At 51.1% G+C, this 27,501-nt stretch overlaps 1 protein-coding gene across 1 annotated transcript in view; it reads left to right on the top strand.

The window, feature by feature from the left end:
- The window catches only part of NLGN4X (neuroligin 4 X-linked), a 159,646-nt gene that overhangs the window by 10,945 nt on the left and 121,200 nt on the right, over positions 1-27,501 (top strand). The window contains 4 exon segments of the mRNA XM_070402680.1: positions 17,212-17,380; positions 18,329-18,417; positions 26,618-27,145; positions 27,147-27,378. Of these exon segments, the coding sequence (XP_070258781.1) occupies positions 26,924-27,145; positions 27,147-27,378 (454 nt within the window). The 5' untranslated portion in view covers positions 17,212-17,380; positions 18,329-18,417; positions 26,618-26,923.

The raw sequence follows: 27,501 nt of genomic DNA on the forward strand, positions 1-27,501 counted from the left end.
CTGCACGCCCCCTGCTGGGGATCGAGCCCACCACCCGGGGCCTGTGCCCTGATTGGGAATCGAACCCTGACCTCCTGGTTCACAGGCCGACGCTAACCACTGAGCAACACTGGCCGGGCCGCCTTTTGCGTTGTCATTCGCCGGGCGCCTTCCGGCGACACCCGCACGTCCCAGCCTAGAGCCAGGGCAGGAGGATTCGTGGGGGAGCGTTTCCTGTCTGGGGTGTCGCCTCGCCCTGTGGTGTGCAGGGGTCCCCCCGGGTCTGTAAGCACAGCTGGGTGTCCGGCGGGTCCGTAGATGGCGGTTGGAGCCAGCGCCCCGAGGGTGTCAGAGGCCGCGGAGCTCTAGGGAGCTGGCCGGATTTCATTGAAACAGACAGGATTATGGCTCTATTTTGCATTTGCACATTTATATTTACGGCCGTCCGCGAGGCATTTCTGTAATTGCCTTCCTATCGGCTCCGGCGATTGGTGACGAAGGCTTTTCAGCCTCGACGCTCGCTCTGTGTCAACAGTCCTTGGACTTTTTGTGTGGGATGAAGGGAATTCATTTAGCGCTGTCCTGAATTACGGAGACGTCATGATGTGTTGGAAAATCGCCTATAAGTGTATGCGTAACCTGTATGATGTGTTAATGTAAAGATCAAAGTGGATGTAGATATGTGATACATAGAGTATAGGTTTATGTAGATACGTAGGTGGATAGATACATGGATGGATACATACATAGAGTGAGCTAATAGGATGGATAGATAATAGGTAGATGAGTAGATAGATAGATAGATAGATGATGACAGATACATAGACAGATACGATGTTCAAATGGATAAATGAGTGGATGGATGTATAAATTGGATGGATTGATAAATAGCTAGACAGCCAGATAGACTGATAAATAGACGACAGATAGACTGTTACATAGTTAGATAGGATAGATAGATAGATAGATAGATAGATAGATAGATAGATGATAGATAGATAGATGATATAGACTGATACATAGATAGATAGGTAGTATAGCTAGCTAGCTAGCTAGATAGTAGATACACAGATAGATACAATGGATAAATGAATGAATGGCTGGCTGGCTGGCTGGATGGATGGATGGATGGATGGACAAATAGGATGAATTGATAGGTAGATAGACAGACTGATAGATGATAAATGAGATAGGTAGGTAGATAGATAGGTAGATATAATGGATAAATGGATGAATGAATGGACGGATGGATGGGTGGATGGACGGATAGATGGACAAACAGGGTGAATTGATAGGTAGGTAGATAGAATGATAGATGATAGATAAATGAGATAGATAGATAGATAGATAGATACATAGATAAATAGTAGATACCATGGATGAATGAATGAATGGATGGATGGATGGATGGACAAGCAGGGTGAATTGATAGGTAGATAGAATGATAGACAAATGATAGATAAATGAGATAGGTAGGTAGATGATAGATACAATGGATAAATGGAATAATGAATGACTGAATGGATGGACGGATGGACGGATGATGGACAAATGGTGAATTGATAGGTAGATAGCTAGAATGATAGATGATAGATAAATGAGATAGATAGGTAGTTAGATGGATGATAGATACAATGGATAAATGGAATAATGAATGAGTGAATGGATGGATGGATGGACGGATGGATGGATGGACAAACAGGGTGAATTGATAGTTAGAATGACAGATGATAGATAAATGAGATAGGTAAGTAGTTAGATGATAGATACAATGGATAAATGAATGGATGGGTGGAATGGTGGACAGACGGTGAATTGATAGGTAGATAGAATGATAGATGATAGATAAATGAGATAGATAGGTAGATAGGTAGTTAGATGATAGATAGAAAGGCGAGATAGGCTAGCTGAGGGGGCGGAGTCTATGTGAGGAGGTGGGTGGGGTCTACTGAGGGGGCGGAGTCTATGTGAGGAGGTGAGGGCGGGATCTAGCCAAGGAGGAAGTCTATGAGATGGTGTGGGCGGGGTCTAGCTGAGGGGGTGGGTCTAAGTGAGGAGGTGTGGGCGGGGTCTAGCCGAGGGGGCGGAGTCTATGTGAGGCGGTATGGACGGGTTTAGCTGAGGGGCGGAGTCTATGTGAGGAGGTGTGGGTGGAGTCTATTGAGGGGGGCAGGGTCTGTGAGGATGTGTGGGCGGGGTCTACTGAGGGGCGGAGTCTATGTGAGGAGGTGGGGGTGGAGTCTAGCTGAGGGGGCGGAGTCTATGTGAGGCAGTGTGGGTGGGGTCTAGCTGAGGGGGCGGGGGTCTATGTGAGGAGGTGGGAGCAGAGTCTAGCTGAGAAGGTGGGCGGAGTCTACATGAGGTGGTGTGGGTGGAGTCTGGCTGAGGGGGCGGGGTCTATGTGAGGTGGTGTGGGCAGAGTCTAGCTGATTTAGTGGGGTCGTGCTGGAGGCAGAGGACCAATGGTGCTCATGGAGGTGTGGGCAGAGTCTATGTGAGGAGGGGGCGGAGTCTAGCTTAAGGGGGAGAGTCTCTGTGGAGGTGGGTGGAGTCTAGCTGACTTGGAGGGGGGCAGAGTCTATGTGAGGAGGTGGGGGCGGAGTCTAACCCAGGAGGTAGGTGGAGTCTAGCTGACTTGGAGGGGGCGGAGTCTAGCTAAGGAGGTGGGGGCGGAGTCTAACCCAGGAGGTGGGTGGAGTCTAGCTGACTTGGAGGGGGCGGAGTCTAGCTAAGGAGGTGGGGGCGGAGTCTAGCTAAGGAGGTGGGGGCGGAGTCTAACCCAGGAGGTAGGTGGAGTCTAGCTGACTTGGAGGGGGCGGAGTCTAGCTAAGGAGGTGGGGGCGGAGTCTAACCCAGGAGGTAGGTGGAGTCTAGCTGACTTGGAGGGGGCGGAGTCTAGCTAAGGGGTGGGGGCGGAGTCTAACCCAGGAGGTGGGTGGAGTCTAGCTGACTTGGAGGGGGCGGAGTCTAGCTAAGGGGTGGGGGCGGAGTCTAACCCAGGAGGTGGGTGGAGTCTAGCTGACTTGGAGGGGGCGGAGTCTAGCTAAGGGGTGGGGGCGGAGTCTAACCCAGGAGGTGGGTGGAGTCTAGCTGACTTGGAGGGGGCGGAGTCTAGCTAAGGAGGTGGGGGCGGAGTCTAACCCAGGAGGTGGGTGGAGTCTAGCTGACTTGGAGGGGGCGGAGTCTAGCTAAGGAGGTGGGGGCGGAGTCTAGCTGAAGGGGCGGAGTCTCTGGGAGGAGGTGGGGGTGGAGCCTAGCTGAGCAGGTGGGGGGCGTGCAGGAAGCAGCAGATCAATAATTCTTATCATTGACGTTTCTCTCACCCTTCCTCTCTGAAATCAATAAAAAATATATATATTTTCTTTTAAAAAAGAAGGGAACTGGGTGACATATATGCATCCCTTTCCTGGACACTAGCTTCCTGCTTTAGCACAAATTCGCTTTCCACGGCTCTCCGTCCATCCATCGCCTTTGTTGGGCACGTGCTCTCCGCCAGCTGTCGGCGTCGGGGTGACCTTAGAGCTGGTCATACAGAGACGAGGACGGCGTCCACCGGCCCTGAAAATCCCCTACTATGTGCACATCCCCGAGAAGGTTGTAGGGCATTGACTTTCCGTATAGATCACCCCTTCCCACATCCTGGTACGTCTTACGGATTTTTTTTTTCCCATTTCACCCTTTTTTTCTCTCCCTCTCCCCCTCCCCCCATTGATCCTCCCTCCCTCCCTTACCCCTCCCTTTCTCTCTCTCTCTCTCTCTCTCTCTCTCTCTCTCTCTCCCCTCTCCCCGTAGCTCTCTTCAGTTCTGCTGCATAGCGATGACTCAGAGGTTCTTAAAATATTAAAGGGAAGATGAAGGCACTTGGACGGACGGACGGATCGCAAAGTCAGGGAAGCATAGAAAGAAGAAGACAAAAAAAAAAAAAAAAAAGAGAGACTTGTTTAAAATGGCAGAGGAGCATTTCCATGAGGATCTAATAGAATTCTCCCCGGGCCGTATTTGCAGAGCGGATCAGACTTAACACGCTGCCCGGCGCTAGACTTGTGAAGCGTTGGTTTGCGTTTTGAGGAAATCGTACGAGTAAAGGCAGACATAAAACATGGCTTTGGTTCAACCAAGAGCTGACTGCCACATGTCTGTGTGTGTGTGTGTGTGTGTGTGTATATACACACACTAGTGGCCCGGTGCACGAAATTCGTGCATGGGGGGGCGGGGTGTCCCTCAGCCCGACCTGCACCTTCTTGCAATCTGGGACCCCTGGCTCCTAACCGCTCACCTGCCTGATCGCGCCTAACCACTCTGCCACCTGGCCTGCTCGCCCCCAACTGCCTCCCCCTGCCGACCTGATTGCCCCCAACTGTCCACCCCCCCCCAACCGGCCTGACCACCTCCATCTGCCTCCCCTCCTGGCCTGATCACCCCCAACTGCTCCCCCCCCCCGACCAGCCTAATCACCCCCAACTGACCCCCCTCCTGCCGGCCTGATCTCCCCCAACTGCCTCCCCTCCAGGCCTGATCGCCCCCAACTGCTCCCCCCTGCTGGCCTGATCGCCCCCAACTGCTCCCCCCTGCTGGCCTGATCGCCCCCAACTCCCCCCCTGCCGGCCTGATCGCCCCCAACTGCCCTCCCCTGCCGGCCTGATCGCCCGTAACAGCCCTCCCCTGCCGGCCTGATCGCCCCCAACTGCCCTCCCCTGCCGGCCTGATCGCCCGTAACAGCCCTCCCCTGCCGGCCTGATCGCCCCCAACTCCCCCCCTGCCGGCCTGATTGCCCCCAACTGCCCTCCCCTGCTGGCCTGATCGCCCCTAACTGCCCTCCCCTGCTGGCCTGATCGCCCCCAACTGCCCTCCCCTGCCAGCCTGATCGCCCCCAACTGCCCTCCCCTGCTGGCCTGATCATCCACAAGTGCCCTCCCCTGCTGGCCTGATCGCCCCTAACTGCCTCTGCCTCGGCCCCGCCACCATGGCTTTGTCCGGAAGGACGTCCGGAAGGTCTCCCGCTCTAATTAGCATATTACCATTTTCTGTGTGTGTGTGTGTGTGTGTGTGTGTGTGTGTGTGTATATATATATATATATATATATAATATATATTCGTTTTTTAACCTGAGGTAGTAGTAGCCTCATTAATTAACACCCATCCCTATGGTCTTTACTTTAAACCAATCAGCGACAGTTAGATGTTTCAGCTTTTTGAACACATGACCATCTCAAATGCCACTTATTTGAGTCTCAAAGATGGAAAAATCATGGATGATTGCCTGGCACTGTACTACCCCTTATCTGGTCTAGTTTTCAATCATTTAAGGTGTTTAAACTTCACGAAATGATCTTTTTTTTTTTTTTTTTTTTTTGGTAATCCTCACCTGAGGATATTTTTCCATTGATCTTATTATTATTATTTTTTTAGAGGGAATGTGTAAGGGATGGAGAGAGAGAGAGAGAGAAACACCACTGTGATGTGAGAGAGACACCTGGATTGGTTGCTGCCCACACTCACCCCAACCAGGGCTGGAGGTTGAGCCTTCACCCCAGGGTTGTGCCTTTGACTAGATTCGAACCCTGGACCGGAATCAAACCCTGGACCCTTCAGTCTGAGCGAGGGCAGACGCTCTCTCCACTGAGTAACCGGCCAGGGCGTATGAAATCTATCCTAATAAAAGGGTAACATGCTAATTAGACCGGGAGACCTTCCGGACGTCCTTCCGGACAAAGCCATGGTGGCAGGGCTGAGGCAGAGGTGGTTAGGGGGGATCAGGCTGGCGGGGAGGGCAGTTGGGGGTGAGGGGTGAGCAGGCCGACAGGGGAGGGCAGTTAGGGGGCAATCAGGCCTGCAGGCGGGACATTTGGGGGCGAGAAGGCTGGCGGGGGGGCAGTTGGGGGCGAGCAGGCCAGCAGACAGAGTGGTTAGGGGCGATCAGGCAGGCAGGCAGGTGAGTGGTTAGGAGCCAGCGGTCCCGGATTGCGAGAGGGATGTCAGACCCCTACGGGATCGGGCCTAAACCTGCAGTCGGACACCCCCCGAGGGGTCCCGGATCGGAGAGGGTGCAGGCCGGGCTGAGGGACGTCGCACTGTGTACGAATTTTGTGCACCGGGCCTCTAGGAATCTCAATAATAGACAATGTCACTCCTATTGGGGAGCGAGGATTCCTTAAATAGGAGGTATCGATGGCATTGCCTCAGAGGAAAAAAAATAAACATAAACTTCAAAAACATTTTAAAAAACAAAGAAAACATGATAGTAATGGATGCGAAGAACTCCCAAGTCGGGGAATAATCCTTCTCTCTTTTTTTAAAAAAATATGTTTTTATTGATTTCAGAGAGGAAGAGAGAGAGAGATAGAAACATCCAAGAGGAGAAAGAATCCTGGACTGGCTGCCTCCCGCATGCCCCCTACTGGGGATCGAGCCCGCAACCCGGGCATGTGCCCTTGACCGGGACTCGAACCCTGACCTCCTGGTTCCTAGGGTCCTAGACACAAACCACTGAGCCACACCAGCCGGACAAGGATTTTTTTCCTTGCAGAAGCTCCGAAGGTCAGATAATTTTTGGAGAATCTCCGAGGGCACAGCCCCCTCTCGGAATTTTGCAGGGAGAGCAGACAGAGGCAGGTCCCGGGAATCCGCTCAGGGATGGATTCGGGGGACGTCGCCCAGAAATTGAGCTGCGTTGTCAGGAGTGTGACCCACATTATCAGAGCCGAGTGGAGGGTCCTCGAGTTGCGTTCTGTTGACACAGAGCAGAGCGACCGCTCGCAGGGGCCGAGCACTTGAACGCGGTTCAATAGCCCAGGTAATTGAGAGGCTCGGACGGCGTGAGTGTTCCTCTCTGTTTTATTTTATAATTGATTTTTTTTTTTTTTTTAAAATATCTGTATTGATTTCAGAGAGGAAGGGACAGGGAGAGAGAGAAGCACCCATGAGGAGAGAGAATCACGGACCGGCCGCCTCCCGCACGCCCCTGACTGGGGATGGAGCCCGCAACCCGGGCGTGTGCCCTGAGCGGGAATCGAACCCATGACCTCCTGGTTCATAGGTGGACGCTCAGCCTCACTGAGCCACTCCGGCCAGACTATATACAAGGTACTTTTATTCATTTATTTTTTTAATAAATATATTTTATTGATTTTTTTTTTTTACAGAGAGGAAGGGAGAGGGATAGAGAGTTAGAAACATCGATGAGAGAGAAACATCCATCAGCTGCCCCCTGCACGCCCCCCACTGGGATGTGCCCACAACCAAGGTACATGCCCTCGACTGGACTCGAACCCGGGACCCTTGAGTCCGCAGGCCGATGCTCTATCCACTGAGCCACACTGGTCAGGGCGTATACAAGGTGCTTTTAATTGACAGCTGAGAAATACTTCTTCAATCCTCAGGGTTTTGATTTTGCATCCTTTCTGCCCCTAATCCTAATCTCCCTTCTTTTGAAAAAAAAAAAAAAAAATCAAACAAAAAAACCTCACCCAATTACGGGCAAAACTCTACCTGTTCCTGATCTTCCTGTGCCAACATTTACAGGTTTTTAAGTCTCTTGTGCGTATTACTATTATTATTGTTATTATTACTATTATTATGTTTCTATTGATTTCAGAGAGGAAGGGAGAGGAAGAGAAAGAGAAACATCCATGATGAGAGAGAATCATGGATCGGCTGCCTCCTGCACGCCCCCTACTGGGGATCGAGCCCACAACCCGGGCATGTGCCCTGACTGGGACTCGAACCCTGACCTCCTGGTTCCTAGGTCGATGCTCAACCACTGAGCCACGCCGGCCGGGCATCCTCGCATTTTTTGATAACCTAGAGGCCCAGTGCACGAATTCCTGCACCTTTGGGGTCTGGCCGGCCCGGCCCAATCAGGGCCAATCAGGAGCCAGGCCGGCCAGGATGAGGGTCCGCGGGAGGTTGACCAGCCGGCCCCACCCTCGATCGGGCCGCTTGGCCGGCCACAGTGTGCGTCATAGCCACGGGTGATCCTATTCGTTCTGGTCGTTACGGAAGGACGTCCGGAAGGTCTCCCGGTCTAATGAGCATATTACCCTTTTATTAGGATAGAGAGACAGGCCCAACGTTGAGGGAGCGTATGACTGACCCATCAACGGATGAACGTAGGTTTTTGGAATGCCGGTCGGCGTTGCTGCACGCATCTCGCCTCCCGATTGACATTCCAGAAAGTGAGCTCATTTTCTGCCCGTCATGAAGCCGGTGTCAGTATGAAATTTTAATATGCACTCAGGGCGGTTGGGGGGGGTGGGTTATCGCTTAAGTCTATCGCCAGAAGCCTTCTGCTTTTGAGTTGTGGGAACGGGGCCTCTCTGAGGAATAAATCATGTAAAGCCGACCGCGGCCTTTTCCAAGGAGCTCTTAGCAGACACTTTTTTCCTTGCGGAGAAAAATGCGTATTAAAGGAAACGCAGAAGCTTTGAAAAGTATGAATCGTCACTTCACACGGCAGCGATTAAACACGGCACGATTTTTATACCTTATGGTAGGAATTGTATGCATATTTGATTTTATTATTGTTTTTCGATATATTTTTATTGATTTCAGAAAAGAAGAGAGAGAGAGAGAGAGAGAGAGAGAGAGAAACATCCAAGATGAGAGAGAATCATGGATCGGCTGCCTCCTGCACGCCCCCCACTGGGGTAAAGCCCACAACCCGGGCATGTGCCCTTGACCGGGAATCGAACCCGGGACCCTTCAGTTCACAGTCCGATGCTCTATCCACTGAGCCAAACAAGGCAGGGCCATTTTCTGAATATTTGAAACTTAGATGCCAGTTGCCTATTTATACCTACACTAGAGTCTCGATGCATGAAATTCGTGCGAGGGGCTCGGCCGTTGCAGCCCTGGCTTCATCCGGAAGGCCGTCTGGCCGTCCGGTCTGATTAGCATATTGCTCTTTGATTATTATAGATGTTTATCTGTATCATTTCTAATATATGTATATATCTGTACTTACCACATAGACACTAACACAGTGTCTATAACTGTTAATACAAAATATCCTATCATTTCCAGGACTATACCTATAATATAATGTATATTGTACAAAGCCAGAGTGATTTTTCACTGTGTTTATGTTTGAACTAGAGGTCCGGTGCACGAAATTTGCTCACGGTAGGGACGCTAGGCCCAGCCGGCGATCAGGGCCGATTGGGGCCTTCTGGCTGCCGGCTGGGGCCTTCCTTCATTCTGCACTGCCCCCTGGTGCTCAGCACATGTCATAGTGAGTGATAGAACTCCAGGTCTCCCGGTCGAATTCCCTCAGGGACACTTTGCATACATATATGTAGACTAGAGGCCTGGTGCACGAAATTTGTGCATGAGGGTGGGGGAGTCCTTCAGCCAGGCCTGCATCCTCTCGCAATCTGGGACCGCTGGCTCCTAACTGCTCACCTGTCTGCCTGCCTGATCGCCCCTAAGCACCCTCCCCTGCCAGCCTGCTTGCCCCTAACTGCCCTCCCCTGCTGGCCTGATCGCCCCTAACTGCTCTCCCCTGCCGGCCTGATCGCCCCTAACTGCTCTCCCAAGCTGGCCTGATCGCCCCTAACTGCCCTCCCCTGCCGGCCTGATCGCCCCTAACTGCTCTCCCCAGCTGGCCTGATCGCCCCTAACTGCTCTTCCCTGCTGGCCTGATCGCCCCTAAGCACCCTCCCCTACCAGCCTAATCGCCCCTATCTGCTCTCCCCTGCCGGCATGATCGCCCCTAACTGCCCTCCCCTGCCGGCCTGATCGCCCCTAACCGCCCTCCCCTGCTGGCCTGATCGCCCCTAACTGCTCTCCCCTGCCGGCCTGATCGCCCCTAACTGCTCTCCCCTGCTGGCCTGATTGCCCCTAACCACCCTCCCCTGCCAGCCAGATCGCCCCTAACCGACTCACCCTGCCTGCCTGATCGCCCCTAACCCCTCTGCCTGCTGGCCTGATCCTCCCTAACCATCTTCCCCTGCCAGCCTGCTTGTCCCTAACTGCTCTCCCCTGCTGGCCTGATCGCCCCTAACTGCTCTCCCCTGCCGGCCTGATCGCCCCTAACTGCCTCTGCCTTGCCCCCCCCCCCTCCCCCCCCCACCGCGGTTTTGTCTGGAAGGAGGACTGGAAAATGTACAGTCTAATTAATTAGCCTATTACCCTTTTATTAGTATAGATTATGGCCATATTTATAGCAATCCTTTCCTATCTTTACGTCTGTCTTAGACGTCTCATTCTGTATGTATCTATCGTGGAACCATTTTGAAGATTATATTTCCCAGAATATTATAGCAGAAATCACTTGGGTTTATCAAAAAGTCTCTAGAAACATCATTTTTCATGACTCATTCCCTCAGGAAGAAGGTCGCGGCTTCACTTATTAACCATTCCTTATTTTTTTTTGACATTTAGGGTATTTCTACAGTGTTGATCCTGTAAATTATTTCTAAATCCTTCCACGTAAATCCCATATTCTTCATCATAGGGGCTCTATTTATGTTTGTGTGTTTTGTGGGTTTTTTTTGGTCTATTTTTTTATGTTATTTTGATTTGTCAATCTATTTTGTATCCTTTAAAAAAAAAAACAAGCGCTTTTGTACGTACTTGAAGTCCTATGGAATATTCTACTCCTGAAAATTTCAAGCTCCACCGGCGTGGCTCAGGGGTTGAGCGTCGACCTATGAAGCAGGAGGTTCAGGGTTCGATTCCTGGTCGGGACACATGTTCCGGTTGTGGGCTCCATCCCCAGTAGGGGGCGTGCAGGAGGCAGCCTATCCGTGATTCTCTGTCATCATTGATGTTTCTCTCTCCCTCTTCCTTTCTGAAAACATATATATACGAGATGCATGGATTCATGCCCATGGATTCATGCCCTCAGCCTGGCCTGCACCTTTCGCAATCCAGGACCCCTCGGGGGATGTCGGAGAGCCAGTTTTGGCCCGATCCCTGCAGGCCCTGCCGAGCGACAAATCTGTGTACAGATCCGTGCACCGGGCCTCTAGGATGCATATAAGATCTTTGGTTAATCTCTTCCCTCCCTCTCCCTCCCCCTTCCCTCTGAGATTCATCAGTCTCTTGCTTGTTTCCATGCCTGTGCGTTGAGTGTCTGCCCCCTGGTGGTCAGTGCACGTCATAGCTACCTGCTCGAATGGTTGCTTAGGCTTTTATATCTATACTAGAGGCCCGGTGCACGAATTCGTGCACAGCTGGGGTCCAGCAACACGCCCCGATGGGTTCCATTGGGCCTGGCTGTCGGGGGGAGGTGCTGCAAGGGGTTGGCCCCTAATCGGGGTGATGGGGGTGATCTGGGGCTGTGCTGTCCGGGGGCCGGGGCCATGGGCAGTTGTCCGGCCAGCCCCACCCCTGATGGGGGTGTTGGGGGCCGATTGGGGGCAGGACCAGCTTGGGGGCGGGCGCGATTGGGGCCTGGATCAGGCCGGTTGGCTGCCGCAGTGCTCATCATAGGCACCGGCTGTTCTGGGTCGTCTGGTCTTTCCGCCGTTCCGGTCACTCGGCTTTTATATATAGAGATAGAAGATGTGTAAAAACAGAAAATTTCCAGTACGCGGAAAAATGCGGAAATGGAGTCAGGCGTTCCCTGGATCCGTCGCTCAGGCTCAGGATGATGAGGGGGTCAGGCGTCGCTCAGGCTCAGGATGATGAGGGGAGGAGCCATCGCTCCTAGTGAGCCTCCCGCATCCCCCTGTTGTCATGAATTCATCGTGTAGTTCATCTAAAGCTTTATCTTCATCTAAAGCAGCGGTTCTCAACCTTCCCCATGCCACGACCCTTTCATACAGCTCCTCATGTTGTGGTGACCCCCAATTTCACTGTTACACATGGAACATCATGAAAGCATAGCGATCAATCACAAAAACAATATGTGATTATAGATGTGTTTTCCGACGGCCTTAGGCGACCCCTGTGAAAGGGTCGTTCGACCGCCAAAGGGGTCGCGACCCACAGGTTGAGAACCGCTGATCTAACGAGAGATCTTCATTGAAAGATATAACCCATGTATTCATCTACAGATAGAGACTATATTGCTCTAAAACATCAGGCCTTTTTATTTTATTTTATTTTATTTTTTGCGTAGCCATCCCGTCTTTACTGCCCCTAAAACGGTTCATTTCAATTTCCTATCGTCAGCTTCGAAGGCCAACGAGACGACGACGGTTTTTCAAATTCCTTCCTCGCTCAGCCTTGCAACAATTCGACTTGCCCGTTCAATTTCTTTCTTTTTTTTTTTTTATAAAGATTTTTAAAACTAATTTATATTCATAAACACTATTTTTCAAATGTATTTTTATTGATTTCAGAGAGGAAGGGAGAGGGAGAGAGAGAGATGGAAACATCGATGATGAGAGGGAATCATGGACCGGCTGCCTCCTGCACGCCCCCCCGCTGGGGATCGAGCCCGCCACCCGGGCCTGTGCCCTTGACTGGGAATCGAACCCGGGACCCTGCGGTCCGCAGGCCGACGCTCTAACCACTGAGCTACACCGGCCAGGGCGCCTATTGAATTTCTCCTCATTTCCTTTCGTCCGTCGGTCTCCCTCTCCACCTTCTCCCGTGCAGGTTTCTTCTCCTCCTCGGTGAAAGTAGGTTATGGAATCAGCAGAATGGGGAACTCAGAGTTATTTTTAACGGCCGGGGCGTGGCTTCCGGGATGTTCCGTCTTAGGTGGCCAGCTCCCCGGGGAGGGAGGGTTTGAAAGCTGAGTAAGTCCAGCCCCGTGTGTGTGTGTGGGGGGGGGGGGGGCGTGGAGCAGGAGGGGGTGCTCAGGGGTTCCTGGACCTGGTGGTGTCTGGTTCCCAACAACGCGGCCGAGGCAGAGAGAACGAGGGGAGCTAGCCTGTGTTCCACCGTTATACACGCACACACATATGCACACGCAACACACAGACATAGACACGCATATACACACACATACATATACACACATATGCACACGCAACACACACAGAGACATATACACGCATACACACACACATATATATACACACACAGACATATACACGCATATACACACATATACACACACATAGACATGCATATACACACAGACACACACCTATACAGACACACAGACATATACATTTATACACACATATACACACACTACACACACAGACACACATATACACACACAGACACACACACATATACACACACAGACATAGACATGCATATACACACATATACACACAGACACACACCTATACACAGACACACACACCTATACACACACAGACACAGATATACATTTATACACACATACACACACAGACACACACACACATATACACACAGACACACACACATATACACACATACACACACAACACACACAGACACACATATACAAACACAGACACACACATATACACACACAGACACACATATACACACAGACATAGACATGCATATACACACATATACACACAGACACACCTATACACAGACACACACACCTATACACACACACAGACACAGATATACATTTATACACACATACACACACAGACACACACACATATACACACACAGACACACAAACATATACACACATATACACACACAACACACACACACATATACACACAGACACACACATATACACACACAGACACACACACATATACACACACAGACATAGACATGCATATACACACATATACACACAGACACACACCTATACACAGACACACACCTATACACACACACAGACACAGATATACATTTATACACAGACACACACAACACACACACAGAGACATATACACACACAGACACACACATATACACACGCAGACAGACACGCATATACACAGACACACACCTATACAGACACACACACATATACACAGACACACAGACACAGACATATATTTATACACACATATACACACACAACACACACAGACACACATATACACACACAGACACACACATATACACACACAGACATAGACATGCATATACACACATATACACACAGACACACACCTATACACAGACACACACACCTATACACACACAGACACAGATATACATTTATACACACATACACACACAACACACACACACAGACATATACACACACAGACACACACATATACACACGCAGACAGACACGCATATACACAGACACACACCTATACAGACACACACACATATACACAGACACACAGACACAGACATATATTTATACACACATATACACACACAACACACACAGACACACATATACACACACAGACACACACATATACACACACAGACATAGACATGCATATACACACATATACACACAGACACACACCTATACACAGACACACACACCTATACACACACAGACACAGATATACATTTATACACACATACACACACAACACACACACAGAGACATATACACACACAGACACACACATATACACACGCAGACAGACACGCATATACACACAGATACACACCTATACAGACACACACACATATACACAGACACACAGACACAGACATATATTTATACACACATATACACACACAGACACTCATATACACACAGACACACATATACACAGACACACACACACACAGACATATACATTTATACACACACATACACACACACAACACACACACAGACACACACATACACAGACACACACAGACACAGATATACATTTATACACACAACACACACACACACACTCATATACACACAGACACACATATACACAGACACACATACATACATATACACAGACACACATACAGACACACACATACCCACACACACAACATAGAGACATATACACTCATATACACACAGATACATACACATATACACAGACACACATATACAGACACACATATACAGACACATACACACACCACACACAGACATATACACTCATATACACACAGATACATACACATATACACAGACACACATATACAGACACACACATATACAGACACATACACACACCACACACAGACATATACACTCATATACACACACAGACACACATATATACACACACACAGACATAGACACACACAGACACAGACACATTTATACACACAGACTCAGACACACACATAACCATACACACATATATATACACATATACACACACACCCATATACACAGACACATACACACAGGCACACACGCACATAGACACATATACACACATATGCAGACACACATACACACACGTACAGACACGCACATACACACATATATGTACACATATACATACACACGCATATACACTCATACAGACACACACAGGCACATACACACATACACACATATAGACACATATACACATTTATAAACATATACCTGTACACACATACACACAAATATACATACATATATATACACACATATACACAGACACAAACATATACACAGACACATATACACACAGGCACACACGCACATACACACATATATACACATTTACACCTATACAGACACACACGTACAGACATGCACATATACACATATATACATACACACACATATACACTCATATACAGACACACACAGACACATACACACATACACACATATAGACACATATACACATTTATAAACATATACCTGTACACACACAAATATACATACATACATGTACACACATATACACAGACACAAACATATACACAGACACACATACAAAGACACATATACACTGATACATACAAACATATACACACATACACACATACACACATAGACACGCATATACACAGATACATACATACACACATATGCACATACATACACACACATATACACATACACACATATAGACACACATACACAGATACACACATTTATACACATGTACACATATACACATACACATGCAGACACATACATATACACGCAGATACACATATATACACACATATAAACAGACAGACAAACATGCACAGGCACATACACACATATACACACATATACACACATACATAGACAGAGACGCATACACACCTATTCACACATTTGCGCACAATACACAGACACAATATACACACATACACACACACACACACACACACACATTCTGCAAACGTTTTTACCCTTCGCCATCTCACAGTTAAACCAAACGAGGTCAGCTTGGTTGAAGTCCATGATACGAATTATATTTAAAAAGATAAGCACTAAAGTGTTACCCTCGCTGGTATGGCTCAGTGGGTAGAGCGTCGGCCTGCGGACTGTAGGGTCCCGGGTTCGATTCCCGGTCAGGGCACATGCCCGGGTTGCGGGCTCGATCCCCAGTAGGGGGCACACTGGAGGCAGCCGGTCCATGATTCCCTCTCATCATGGATGTTTCTCTCTCTCCCTCTCCCTTCCTCTCTGAAATCAATAAAATTATATTAAAAAAATAAATATATTAGGTTTGGCGACATTATCTCCTCACCGGAAGGGGTTGTATGGCAATCGTCTATGAAATGCCTTTTTTTCTTATCTTACTCAAGGTCTGGGCACAACCATCACTCATGAAATGCAATATTGTGGGACTTCCGGACGCGATGTATTGGGGATTATTTAGATACAAGGAAAGAAGCATCGTCACGGGACCATATTGAAGAGTCCGAGCTAATCCATGGCATCTTTTAGGAAGATACCAGAAGGCCCGGTGCACGAATTTGGGCACCAGCGGGGTCCCTCAGCCTGGCCTGCGGGATCGGGCCGGAACCGGCTCTCCGACACCCCCTGAGGGGTCCCGGATGGCGAGAGGGCGCAGGCCAGGCCGAGGGACCCCACCGGTGCACGATCGGGGCCGGGGAGGGACGCGGGAGGTTGGCCAGCCGGGGAGGGACTGCGGGAGGGAGGGCTCCAGGGAGTGTCCAGCCCGTCTCAGTCCCGATCGGCCGGACCCCAGCAGCAAGCTAGCCTACTGGTCAGAGCGCCTGCCCCCTGGTGGTCAGTGCACGTCATAGCGACTGGTCGACCGGTCGACTGCCTGCGCCCTGGTGGTCAGTGCACGTCATAGTGACTGGTTGACCCGTCGACTGTCTGCCCCCTGGTGGTCAGTGCACGTCATAGCGACTGGTCGACCGGTCGACCGTCTGCCCCCTGGTGGTCAGTGCACGTCATAGCGAGCGGTTGAGCGGCCTTAGCATATCATTAGCATATTACGCTGTGATTGGTTGACCGGCCGACTGGTCGACCTGACACTTAGCCTATTGGGCTTTTATTATATAGGATTTATATCCTCCTCTCTTACGTTCTAGGTGTCGTTTTGCCCGGCTCCCCAGGGTGAACTGGAATGGCTTTGACGGGCCGGAGGAATCCCCAAAGCTTCCGTCGTGAAGATGAAATTATATGGAGAGCTTTCCTTGAAGCGTTATCGTAGTGCGGACTCTATCCTTCTTCGCTTCCCCTGCTGATACTGCTCCAAAGGTTTGTTTGCTAATATATCCTTTGTTTGCTAAGATTCCATTGAGTAGTATAAGGTTGTTTTTTTTTTAAAAAAATATTTATTTTATTGATTTCAGAGAGGAAGGGAGAGGGAGAGAGAAACATCCATGATGAGAGAGAACCATGGACCGGCTGCCTCCTGCACGCCCCCCACTGGGGATCGAGCCCGCAACCCGAGCAGGTGCCCTTGACCGGGAATCGAACCCGGGACCCTTCAGTCCTCAGGCCGACGCTCTATCCACTGAGCCAAACCGGCTACCGCAATAAAAATATGTTTGTTTGTTTTTAAAAAAAGAATTGCTTTATGTCACTAGCACTAACTAGTTCTTGTAAAGACCCAAATGAAAGCTGGTAAAGAATGTAACCTTGCCCTGACCGGTGTGGCTCAGTGGATAGAGCGTCGGCCTGCGGACTGCAGGGTCCCGGGTTCGATTCCAGCCAAGGGCATGTACGTTGGTTGCGGGCACATCCCCAGTAGGGGGCGTGCAGGAGGCAGCCGATCGATGTTTCTCTCTCATCAATGTTTCTAACTCTCTATCCCTCTCCCTTCCTCTCTGTAAAAAATCAATAAAATATATTTTAAAAAAATGTAATCTTGCCCAGGTGGTGTGGCTCAGTGGTTGAGGGTCGACCTATGATCCAGGAGGCCAGGGTTCGATTCCCGGTCACAGCTCGATCCCCAGTAGGGGGCGTGCAGGAGGCAGCCGATCCATGATTCTCTCTCATGATTGCTGTTTCTCTCTCTCTCTCTCTCTCTCTCTCTCTCTCTCTCCCTTCCTCGCTGAAATCAATAAAAATATATGTTTTTTTAAAAAAGCATTTATGCTTGAATTTGCTGCAGTCCCTGCCACTACCCCCCCCCCCCCCCCCCCAACCCCTCCATCTCTTTTCCTGCTCGCAGCAACCTCTGTCCCTCTGTTCCATCGACAGGGAAACATGTTCTGAGCTGGGACAGGCAGCGTGTCTCCGGGGCCGTGTCCTCGTCATCGAAGGCGTCTCCCCAGAAGGACCGGGTCATGGTGAGTGTCACGGGCAACCCGCCGCCTGCACAGACTTTTTATTTTATTTTATTTTATTTTTTTAAAAATACATTTTATTGATTTTTTACAGAGAGGAAGGGAGAGGGATAGAGAGTTAGAAACATCGATCAGCTGCCTCCTGCACGCCCCCCACTGGGGATGTGCCCTCAACCCAGGTACATGCCCTTGGCCGGATTCAAACCCGGGACCCTTCAGTCCGCAGGCCGACGCTCTATCCACTGAGCCACACCGGTCAGGGCCACAGACTTTCTCTGCGGCCGCCTTTGCAGCCTGGTTCGTGGGAGCCCAGCTGCACGAGACCCGGGCTGTGGTGGCGAGAATCTGTCCTTTGCAAATGGGCCCAGAAGGCACAGGAGGGGTGATTTCGAGCGAGTGCCCCTCATGGCAGGGGCTGGGGATGGAGGGTCGCGTGAGAACGGCTCCTTCATTAAATCCCCGCGATGTACAGGGTACGGGGTGCGTCTTGCCTTGCTCAGCTGTCGGCTGGGAGTGACAGGCGGGACCCGGGAGCTGCCTGTGATCATGGAGAGAATGACAGGCTTGTTGCAGAAACCAGAGCTGCCAGCCCTTTGCAGACCCCAGGCCCTTTGCATATCCCCGGCCCTTTGCAGACCCCAGGCCCTTTGCATATCCCCGGCCCTTTGCAGACCCCAGGCCCTTTGCATATCCCCAGCCCTTTGCACACCCCCCAGCCCTTTGCAAACCCCCAGCCCTTTGCAAACCCCCAGCCCTTTGCAGACCCCCAGCCCTTTGCAGACCCCCATCCCTTTGCAGACCTCCAGCCCTTTACAAACCCCCAGCCCTTTGCAAACCCCCAGCCCTTTGCAGACCCCCAGCCCTTTGCAGAACCCTAGCCCTTTGCAGACCCCAGGCCCTTTGCACGTCTCCAAGTCTTTTAAAGACCCCAGCCTTTGCATGCCCGTAGGCCTTTGCAAATCTCCCTCCTGCTTTGCCCGTGAACTGCCCACTTAGCATAGCCTTTTGCCTGCTTCCCCATGCCCATAATTCCTACTTCCCCATATAATCTATGTCCTTCTACCCAACATACGCAGCTGCCTGATGGGGAGGGCCGAGCAGATGTTTGTGTATGACCTGCTGGTCTCCCAAGCCGCTGGCAGGATTGGGATAAACGCTCACATGGGATTAAAAATTTAAATTCGTCAGCTGTCTGACCCACCTGGTGCAAACCTCTCTGAAATCCATCCTGGCAGCCATTGGTCACCAGAAGCTCAATCTATTCTACAGCAGCGATATCCAACCTTTCTCATTTCATAGCCTCCATAAAGTAATTACTAAAACACTGATCTATTCACAACGGACGGCTATTGTTGTGTTGGCTGTTGTATTATTTTGTTGTTCTTTACGGCCTAAGGGAAATAGGTCAGTGCCGATGACTAAATAGTTAGGTATTGCATGTTTTAAAAATTCTGGCCTGGCCGGTGTGGCTCAGTGGGTGAGCGTTGACCTTTGAACCAGGAGGTCACGGTTCGATTCCCGGTCAAGGGCACATGCCCGGGTTGCGGGCTCCATCCCCATGGGGGGCGTGCAGGAGGCAGCCGATCCATGATTCTCTCTCATCATGGATGTTTCTATCGCTTTCCCTTTCCCTTCCTGTCTCTGAAATCAATTTACAAAAAATATTTAAAAGAATGGATGGATGGATGGATAAATGGATAAATGGATGAATAGATGGATGGATGGGTGGATGGATGGATAGATAAATGGATTAATAAATAGATGGGTGGATGGATAAATGGATAAATGGATTAATAAATGGTTGGATGGATGGATAAATGGATGAATAAATGGATGGATGGATAGATAAATGGATGGATGGATGGATGCATAAATGGGTGGATGGATGGATGGATGGATGGATGGATAAATGGATGAATAGATGGATGGATAAATGGATGAATAAATGGATGGATGGGTGGATGGATGGATAGATAAATGGATTAATAAATAGATGGGTGGATGGATAAATGGATAAATGGATTAATAAATGGATGGATGGATGGATAAATGGATGAATAAATGGATGGATGAATGGATAGATAAATGGATTAATAAATAGATGGGTGGATGGATAAATGGATAAATGGATTAATAAATGGATGGATGGATGGATAAATGGATGAATAAATGGATGGATGGATGGATAAATGGATGAATAAATGGATGGATGGATAAATGGATGAATAAATGGATGGATGGATGGATAAATGGATGCATAAATGGGTGGATGGATGGATGGATGGATGGATGGATGGATGGATGGATAGATGGATGGATGGATAGATAAATGGATTAATAAATGGATGGATGGATGGATGGATAAATGGATTAATAAATAGATGGATGGATGGATAAATGGATGAATAAATGTATGTATGGATGGATGGATAAATGGATTAATAAATGGATGGATGGATGGATAAATAAATGGATGGATGGATGGATAAATAAATGGATGGATGGATGGATAAATGGATGAATAAATGGATGGATGGATAAATGGATGAATAAATGGATGGATGGATGGATAAATGGATGCATAAATGGATGGATGGATGGATGGATAAATGGATGGATGGATAAATGGATGAATAAATGGATGGATGGATAAATGGATGCATAAATGGATGGATGGATGTGAGGGGACAATGTGCATGCTACGCTTTTATTAGATAGGACTACAAATTGATTCTTTAAATTCAATTCAAGATACCATGGACTGTGGGGATGGCTTCCGTTTTGCACGCGTGGCAGTTAACCGGTTAAAAAGATTTGCAAGCTCGTCTTTTCTGTTGAAACACAATCTAATAGAAAAAAAAACACAAAACCAGAAACGCCAGCACTGCATGGTGTGTGGCCGTGAATACCCTCATGGGCAGCTCCGTCGTGCGGATCTGGCCGCCCTTGGGGTTCGCCTGGAGAATTTCATAAATACCAATGCTGCCACCCCCCTGCCCCCCGAGATTCTGAATCTCCTGGCTCGGGGTGCAGCTGGGACCGGGAGACTGTTCAGTCGTGCCCGGGGGACCCAACACCCAGCAGCCGTTGAGATCCGGGGACCCAGAGCAGCTGGGAGTGTTGCTTTAATCTAAAAATCCCACCCAGCCCCGGCCGGTGTGGCTCAGTGGTTAGAGCCCCGGCCCACGGACCGAAAGGGTCCCGGGTTCGATTCCCGGTCAAGGGCACGTGCCCGGGTTGCAGGCTCCCTCCTCCCGGGCCCGGGCCCTGCTCCGGGCGCGTGCAGGAGGCAGCCCATGGATGTGTCTCTCTCACATCGACGTTTCTGTCTGTCCTTCCCTCTCTCGTCCATTCTCACTAAAAATCAGTGGAAAAATATCCCCGGGTGAGGATTAAAAGACAGTGAAAAGTAAAATAAAAAAGTAAAAAATTAAATAATAAAATTAAAAAATCAAATTAAAAAAATAAAATAAAATGGGATCCAGTGTTCTCTTCACCTGGATACAGATTTTCCCATTAATAATAATAATAATGATTATTATTATTAATAATAAGGGTGCAGCCTGGCCAGTGTGGCTCAGTGGTTGAGCATCGACCTAGGAACCAGGAGGTCCCGGGTTCGATTCCCGGTCAAGGGCACATGCCCGGGTTGTGGGCTCGATCCCCAGTGGGGGGCGTGCGGGAGGCAACTGATCCATGATTCTCTCTCCTCATGGATATTTCTAACTCTCTCTCCCTTCCTCTCTGAAATCAATAAATACATTTTTTTACTTTATTTATTTATTTATTTTTTAAAAATATATTTTATTGATTTTTTACAGAGAGGAGGGAGAGGGATAGAGAGTTAGAAACATCGATGAGAGAGAAACATCGATCAGCCGCCTCCTGCAAGCCCCCCACTGGGGATGTGCCTGCAACCCAGGTACCTGCCCTTGACCGGGAATCGAACCCGGGACCCTTGAGTCCGCAGGCCGACGCTCTATCCACTGAGCCACACCGGTTAGGGCTCATTTTTATTTTTAAAATAGATTTGTATTGATGTCAGAGAGGAAATCGAGAGGGAGAGAGAGAGATAGAAACATCCATGAGGAGAGAGAATCATGGATCGGCCGCCTCCTGCACGCCCCCTACTGGGGATGGAGCCCACAACCCGGGCCTGTGCCCTTGACCGGGGATCAAACCATCCATGACCTCCTGGTTCCTAGGCCGACGCTCTATCCACTGAGCCACACCAGCCGGGCCAAATGAGGTTCCTTATTTCAGGGGCTGGGACATCAGTTCCGGCTGTAACCCTCGCTCATTGTCCAAAGATGCTGGTATTGGAGCCGGATTCTCCTTCACGGGGATCTGGCCTTTCCAGGCCTCTGCCGGCTGGAGGGTTACGTTCCGCCGATAAGAACTGGGGGTTATTAATGCATCGAACGCTCCTGTGTTTGCTGGGAATCCACGTTCCTGTAACGCACCTTCTACCTGCTCAGTGCGAGAGTGGGCGTAGGTCTCTGTTACTCCATGAGATGCTGGTGGCTTGCAGATCAATTTATTTCTTTAAAATATATTTTTACTAGGGGCCCGGTGCACGAAATTCGTGCACGGGGTTGGGGTCCCCTCAGCTCAGCCTGCACCCTGTCCAATCCAGGTCCCCTTGAGGGATGCCCGACTGCCGGGATGGGGCCTAAATCGGCTGTCGGACGTCCCTGTCCCTGTCCTGGACCGCTGGCTCCTAACCGCTCACCTGCCTGCCAGCCTGATCGCCCCTAACTGCCCTCCCCTCCAGCCTGGTCACCCCTAACTGCCCTCCCCCGCCAGCCTGGTCGCCCCCAATTGCACCCCCCTGCCAGCCTGGTCACCCCTAACTGCCCCTCCCTGCTGGCCTGATTGCCCCTAACTGCTCTCCCCTGCCAGCCTGGTCGCCTCTTACTGCCCCCCTTGCTGGCTGGTCACCCCCAACTGCACCCCCCCACTGGCCTGGTCGCCCCTAACTGCACCCCCCTGCCAGCCTGGTCACCCCCCAACTGTCTCCCCTGCCGGCCTGGTTGCCCCTAACTGCACCCCCCCCGCCAGCCTGATCACCCCTAACTGCCCTCCCCTGCCGGCCTGGTCGCCCCCAACTGCCCCCCCCGCCAGCCTGGTCGCCCCTAACTGCCCCCCCCTGCCGCCAGCCTGATTGCCCCTAACTGCCCTCCCCTGCCGCCAGCCTGATCGCCCCTAACTGCCCCCCCCTGCCGCCAGCCTGATTGCCCCTAACTGCCCCCCCCCTGCCGCCAGCCTGATTGCCCCTAACTGCCCTCCCCTGCCGCCGGCCTGGTCGCCCCTAACTGCTCCCCCCCCCCCGCCAGCCTGGTCGCCCCTAACTGCCCCCCCCCCCCGCCAGCCTGGTCGCCCTTAACTGCCCCCCCCTGCCGCCAGCCTGGTCGCCCCTAACTGCCCCCCCCCCCGCCAGCCTGGTCGCCCCTAACTGCACGCCCCGCAGGCCTGGTCGCCCCTAACTGCACGCCCCGCAGGCCTGGTCGCCCCTAACTGCACGCCCCGCCGGCCTGGTCGCCCCTAACTGCCCTCCCCTGCTGACCTGATCGCCCCTAACTGCCCTCCCCCGCCAGCCTGATCGCCCCTAACTGCCCTCCCCCGCCAGCCTGATCGCCCCCAACTGCTCTCCCCTGCTGGCCTGGTCGCCCCTAACTGCCCTCCCCTGCTGGCCTGGTCGCCCCCAACTACCACTCCCCACCAGCCTGGTTGCCCCTCATGGTCCCCCCCGCCCGGCCTGGTTGCCCCACGCAGTCTGCTGTTCAGTTGTTTGGTCGTCCCTCACTAACCCCCAGACCTGCCGGCCTGGTCGTAGGCAGCCATCTTGTGAGGGCGTGATGGTCAATTTGCATATTCCCTCTTTATTCTATAGGATTGATTGCAGAGAGAGGGGAAGGGAGAGGTAGAGAGAGAAACATCCATGATGAGAGCGAATCATGAACCGGCTGCCTCCTGCACGCCCCCTGCTGGTTGGGGACCGAGCCCGCAACCCGGGCCTGTGCCCTTGACCGGGGATCAAACCAACCCTGACCTCCTGGTTCCTGGGTCGACGCTCACCACTGAGCCACACCGGCCGGGCTCTGTTTATTGTTTCTTGGGCCTGGGGTTCGTCGAAGTTGCATTAGGAACGTGGCCTTCAAACCACCCACCGGTCCTCCTGGCCAGACGGCGGTTTAATAAGAAGATTCTATACACATGTGCGTGCGTGACCCTCCCCCTGACCCCGTCGGGGTGGGCCCGCCGAGAACAACGGGAGGGAACAGAAGGATTTTCAGATCATTAAGCAGGGGCAGCTCCGACCGCCCGGCCGAGGGCTTAATGGGGTTTAATTGGGTTGAGAAGAAAGAACGGCTCTTAATGGGCGGCTTGCGAACAGCCCAGGAAAAGCATTTGTGGCCAAAAAAAAAAACCCCACATCTGTGACTTCCGATGACTATAGAGAAAAGGAAAAAAAACCACCTTTTCAGGTGCTTGTGTGCAACTGGGAGGAAGAAACCGCCCACACGTATAGGGAGCCCCCCCCCCCCCAAGGCCCCCCAAAAATGTATAATGATTTCATCAGCCGATAACTCGCTTCATGTTGAACATGACCTGTATGCTAGTCAACAGCGGCTTTATCACCCTTCAAAGCGTGTATCTGTTTTAGGGGGCAACTTTTATATTTAAAAAAAAGCAAGAGGTGTTTTTGTGTTTCTTAAATCTATATATATATATTTAAATATATATATTTATATATATATATAAATAAATATAAATATAAATATTTAAATATACATAAATATATTTAAATACTTAAATATATATAAATAAATATTTATTTTTAATATATTTTTTTTTACAGAGAGGAAAGGAGAGGGATAGAGAATTAGAAACATCGATGAGAGAGAAACATCGATCAGCCGCCTCCTGCACACCCCCCACTGGGGATGTGCCCGCAACCCAGGTTCATGCCCTTGACCGGAATCGAACCCAGGACCCTTCAGTCCACAGGCCGATGCTCTATCCACTGAGCCAGACACATCAGGGCTAAATATATATTTTTTTATTGATTTCAGAGAGGAAGGGGGATTGAGAGGGAGAGAGAAAAACATCCATGATGGGAGAGAATCACGGATCGGCCGCCTCCTGCACGCCCCCTACTGGTTGGGGATGGAGCCTGGAACCCGGGCCTGTGCCCTTGACCGGGGATCAAACCAACCGTGACCTCCTGGTTCATAGGTTGACGACGCTCAACCACTGAGCCACGCTGGGCGGGTGAAAGTTCTGTATTTATTTAGTCCTTGTATCATCTCACATCATCCCAGGAGGAAGGATGGGTACAGTGTAATAGGTGGTTAGAGAGAGAGAGAGAGAGAGAGACAGAGAGGGGGGAGCCATGTTTGCATAACTGTTATTACAGTCCATTGTCACAATTGTTCTATTTCCTTATTATTGTGAATATCTTTCTGTATCCAGTTTAGACGTTAACTTTGTTCCCCTGGCTGATGTGGCTCAGTGGATAGATCATTGGCCTGTAGACAGAAGGGTCCCGGGTTCGATTCACAGACTGGGCACATGCCCCGGTTGCGGGCTCGATCCCTAGTAGGGGGCGTGCAGGAGGCAGCGGACCCATGATTCTCTCTCATCATGGGTGTTTCTCTCTCTTTCCCTCTCCCTTCCTCTGTGAAATCAATCCTATATAATGAAAGCCTAATATGCTAAGTGTCCAGTTGTCTGGTTGGCCATTCAACCAATCAAAGCGTCATATGCAAATGATATGCTAAGGCCGCTCAACCACTCGCTATGACGTGCACTGACCACCAGGGGGCAGACGCTCCGATCGGTAGGTGAGCTTGCTGCTTGGGTCCGGCTGATCGGGACTGAGTGAGACGGGTTGGACACGCCCTGGAGCCCTCGCGAGGTCCCTCCCCGGCTGGCCAACCTCCTGCGTCCCTCCCCGGTCCCCATCGTGCACCATTGGGGTCCCTCGTCCTGGCCTGCACCCTCTTACCATCCGGGCTGAGGGGATCCCCCCAACCCCCAGTGCACGAATTTCGTGCACCGGGCCTCTAGGAACATATATTGAAAAGCAAACAAACATTCTACGGGAAAAAGAATTGAACCAGGGTGCATGGAGGCGTTAGCGGCCCAGGTGGCTGTGTTCTTGGCCTCATTATCTCCTTCTGCGTTCTCTTCCCGCCAGGCTGACCGCTGGGCCCTGGATTTATCCTAACGGATCCTCTTCGTCGGCCGGTCTCGGATGGTCTTGCATCTTTGGAGCCTCGTCCTTGGATTTCAGGATCCCGAGAAGGCCGCTCCGTCCACCATGGGCCGCCCGGATCTCGGCTGGCTCTGCCCTTGACCGTGACCTCTGTCTATGACCTTTCCGCGAGCCGCCCCGGATCATCGGCTGCCCGGCTCGCCCCCTCTCCCCGCGGGCCGGCTCCCCGGCTCCGTCCGGCTCTGCGTGCTGGGGGTCCAGCCTCCCACCCGGATGTGGCCCTGAATCATGTCGAGACCCCGAGGACTGGCATGGGTCCCCTTGGCCATGGTCAGCTCCAGCGTCTACCTGTGGGTCACGGCGTTCGCCCTCCGCTTCTCGCCGGCCGCCGGCCAGGCCCAGTACCCCGTGGTCAACACCAACTACGGCAAGATCCGCGGCCTGCGGACGCCGCTGCCCAATGAGATCCTGGGCCCCGTGGAGCAGTACCTGGGGGTCCCCTACGCCTCGCCCCCCCACCGGGGAGCGGCGGTTCCAGCCGCCCGAGCCCCCCTCGTCCTGGACCGGGGTGCGCAACGCCACCCAGTTCGCCGCCGTGTGCCCCCAGCACCTGGACGAGAGGTCGCTGCTTCACGACATGCTGCCCGTGTGGTTCACGGCCAACCTGGACACCCTCATGACCTACGTGCAGGACCAGAGTGAAGACTGCCTGTACCTCAACATCTACGTGCCCACGGAGGACGGTAAGTGCTGGACGGACGCGGACGGCGGCGTCCGCCCGCCCCCCCTCGCATCGCCCCTCCCCCCCCCCCGGGGGCTCTATCGAGAATCGGTTTTCTATAAACCCAGGTATATTTTTCTCGATA

Source organism: Myotis yumanensis, unplaced genomic scaffold, assembly GCF_028538775.1.
Source record: "Myotis yumanensis isolate MYYU_CA2020_CCGP unplaced genomic scaffold, mMyoYum1.0.hap1 SCAF_24, whole genome shotgun sequence".
Lineage (NCBI taxonomy): Eukaryota > Metazoa > Chordata > Mammalia > Chiroptera > Vespertilionidae > Myotis > Myotis yumanensis.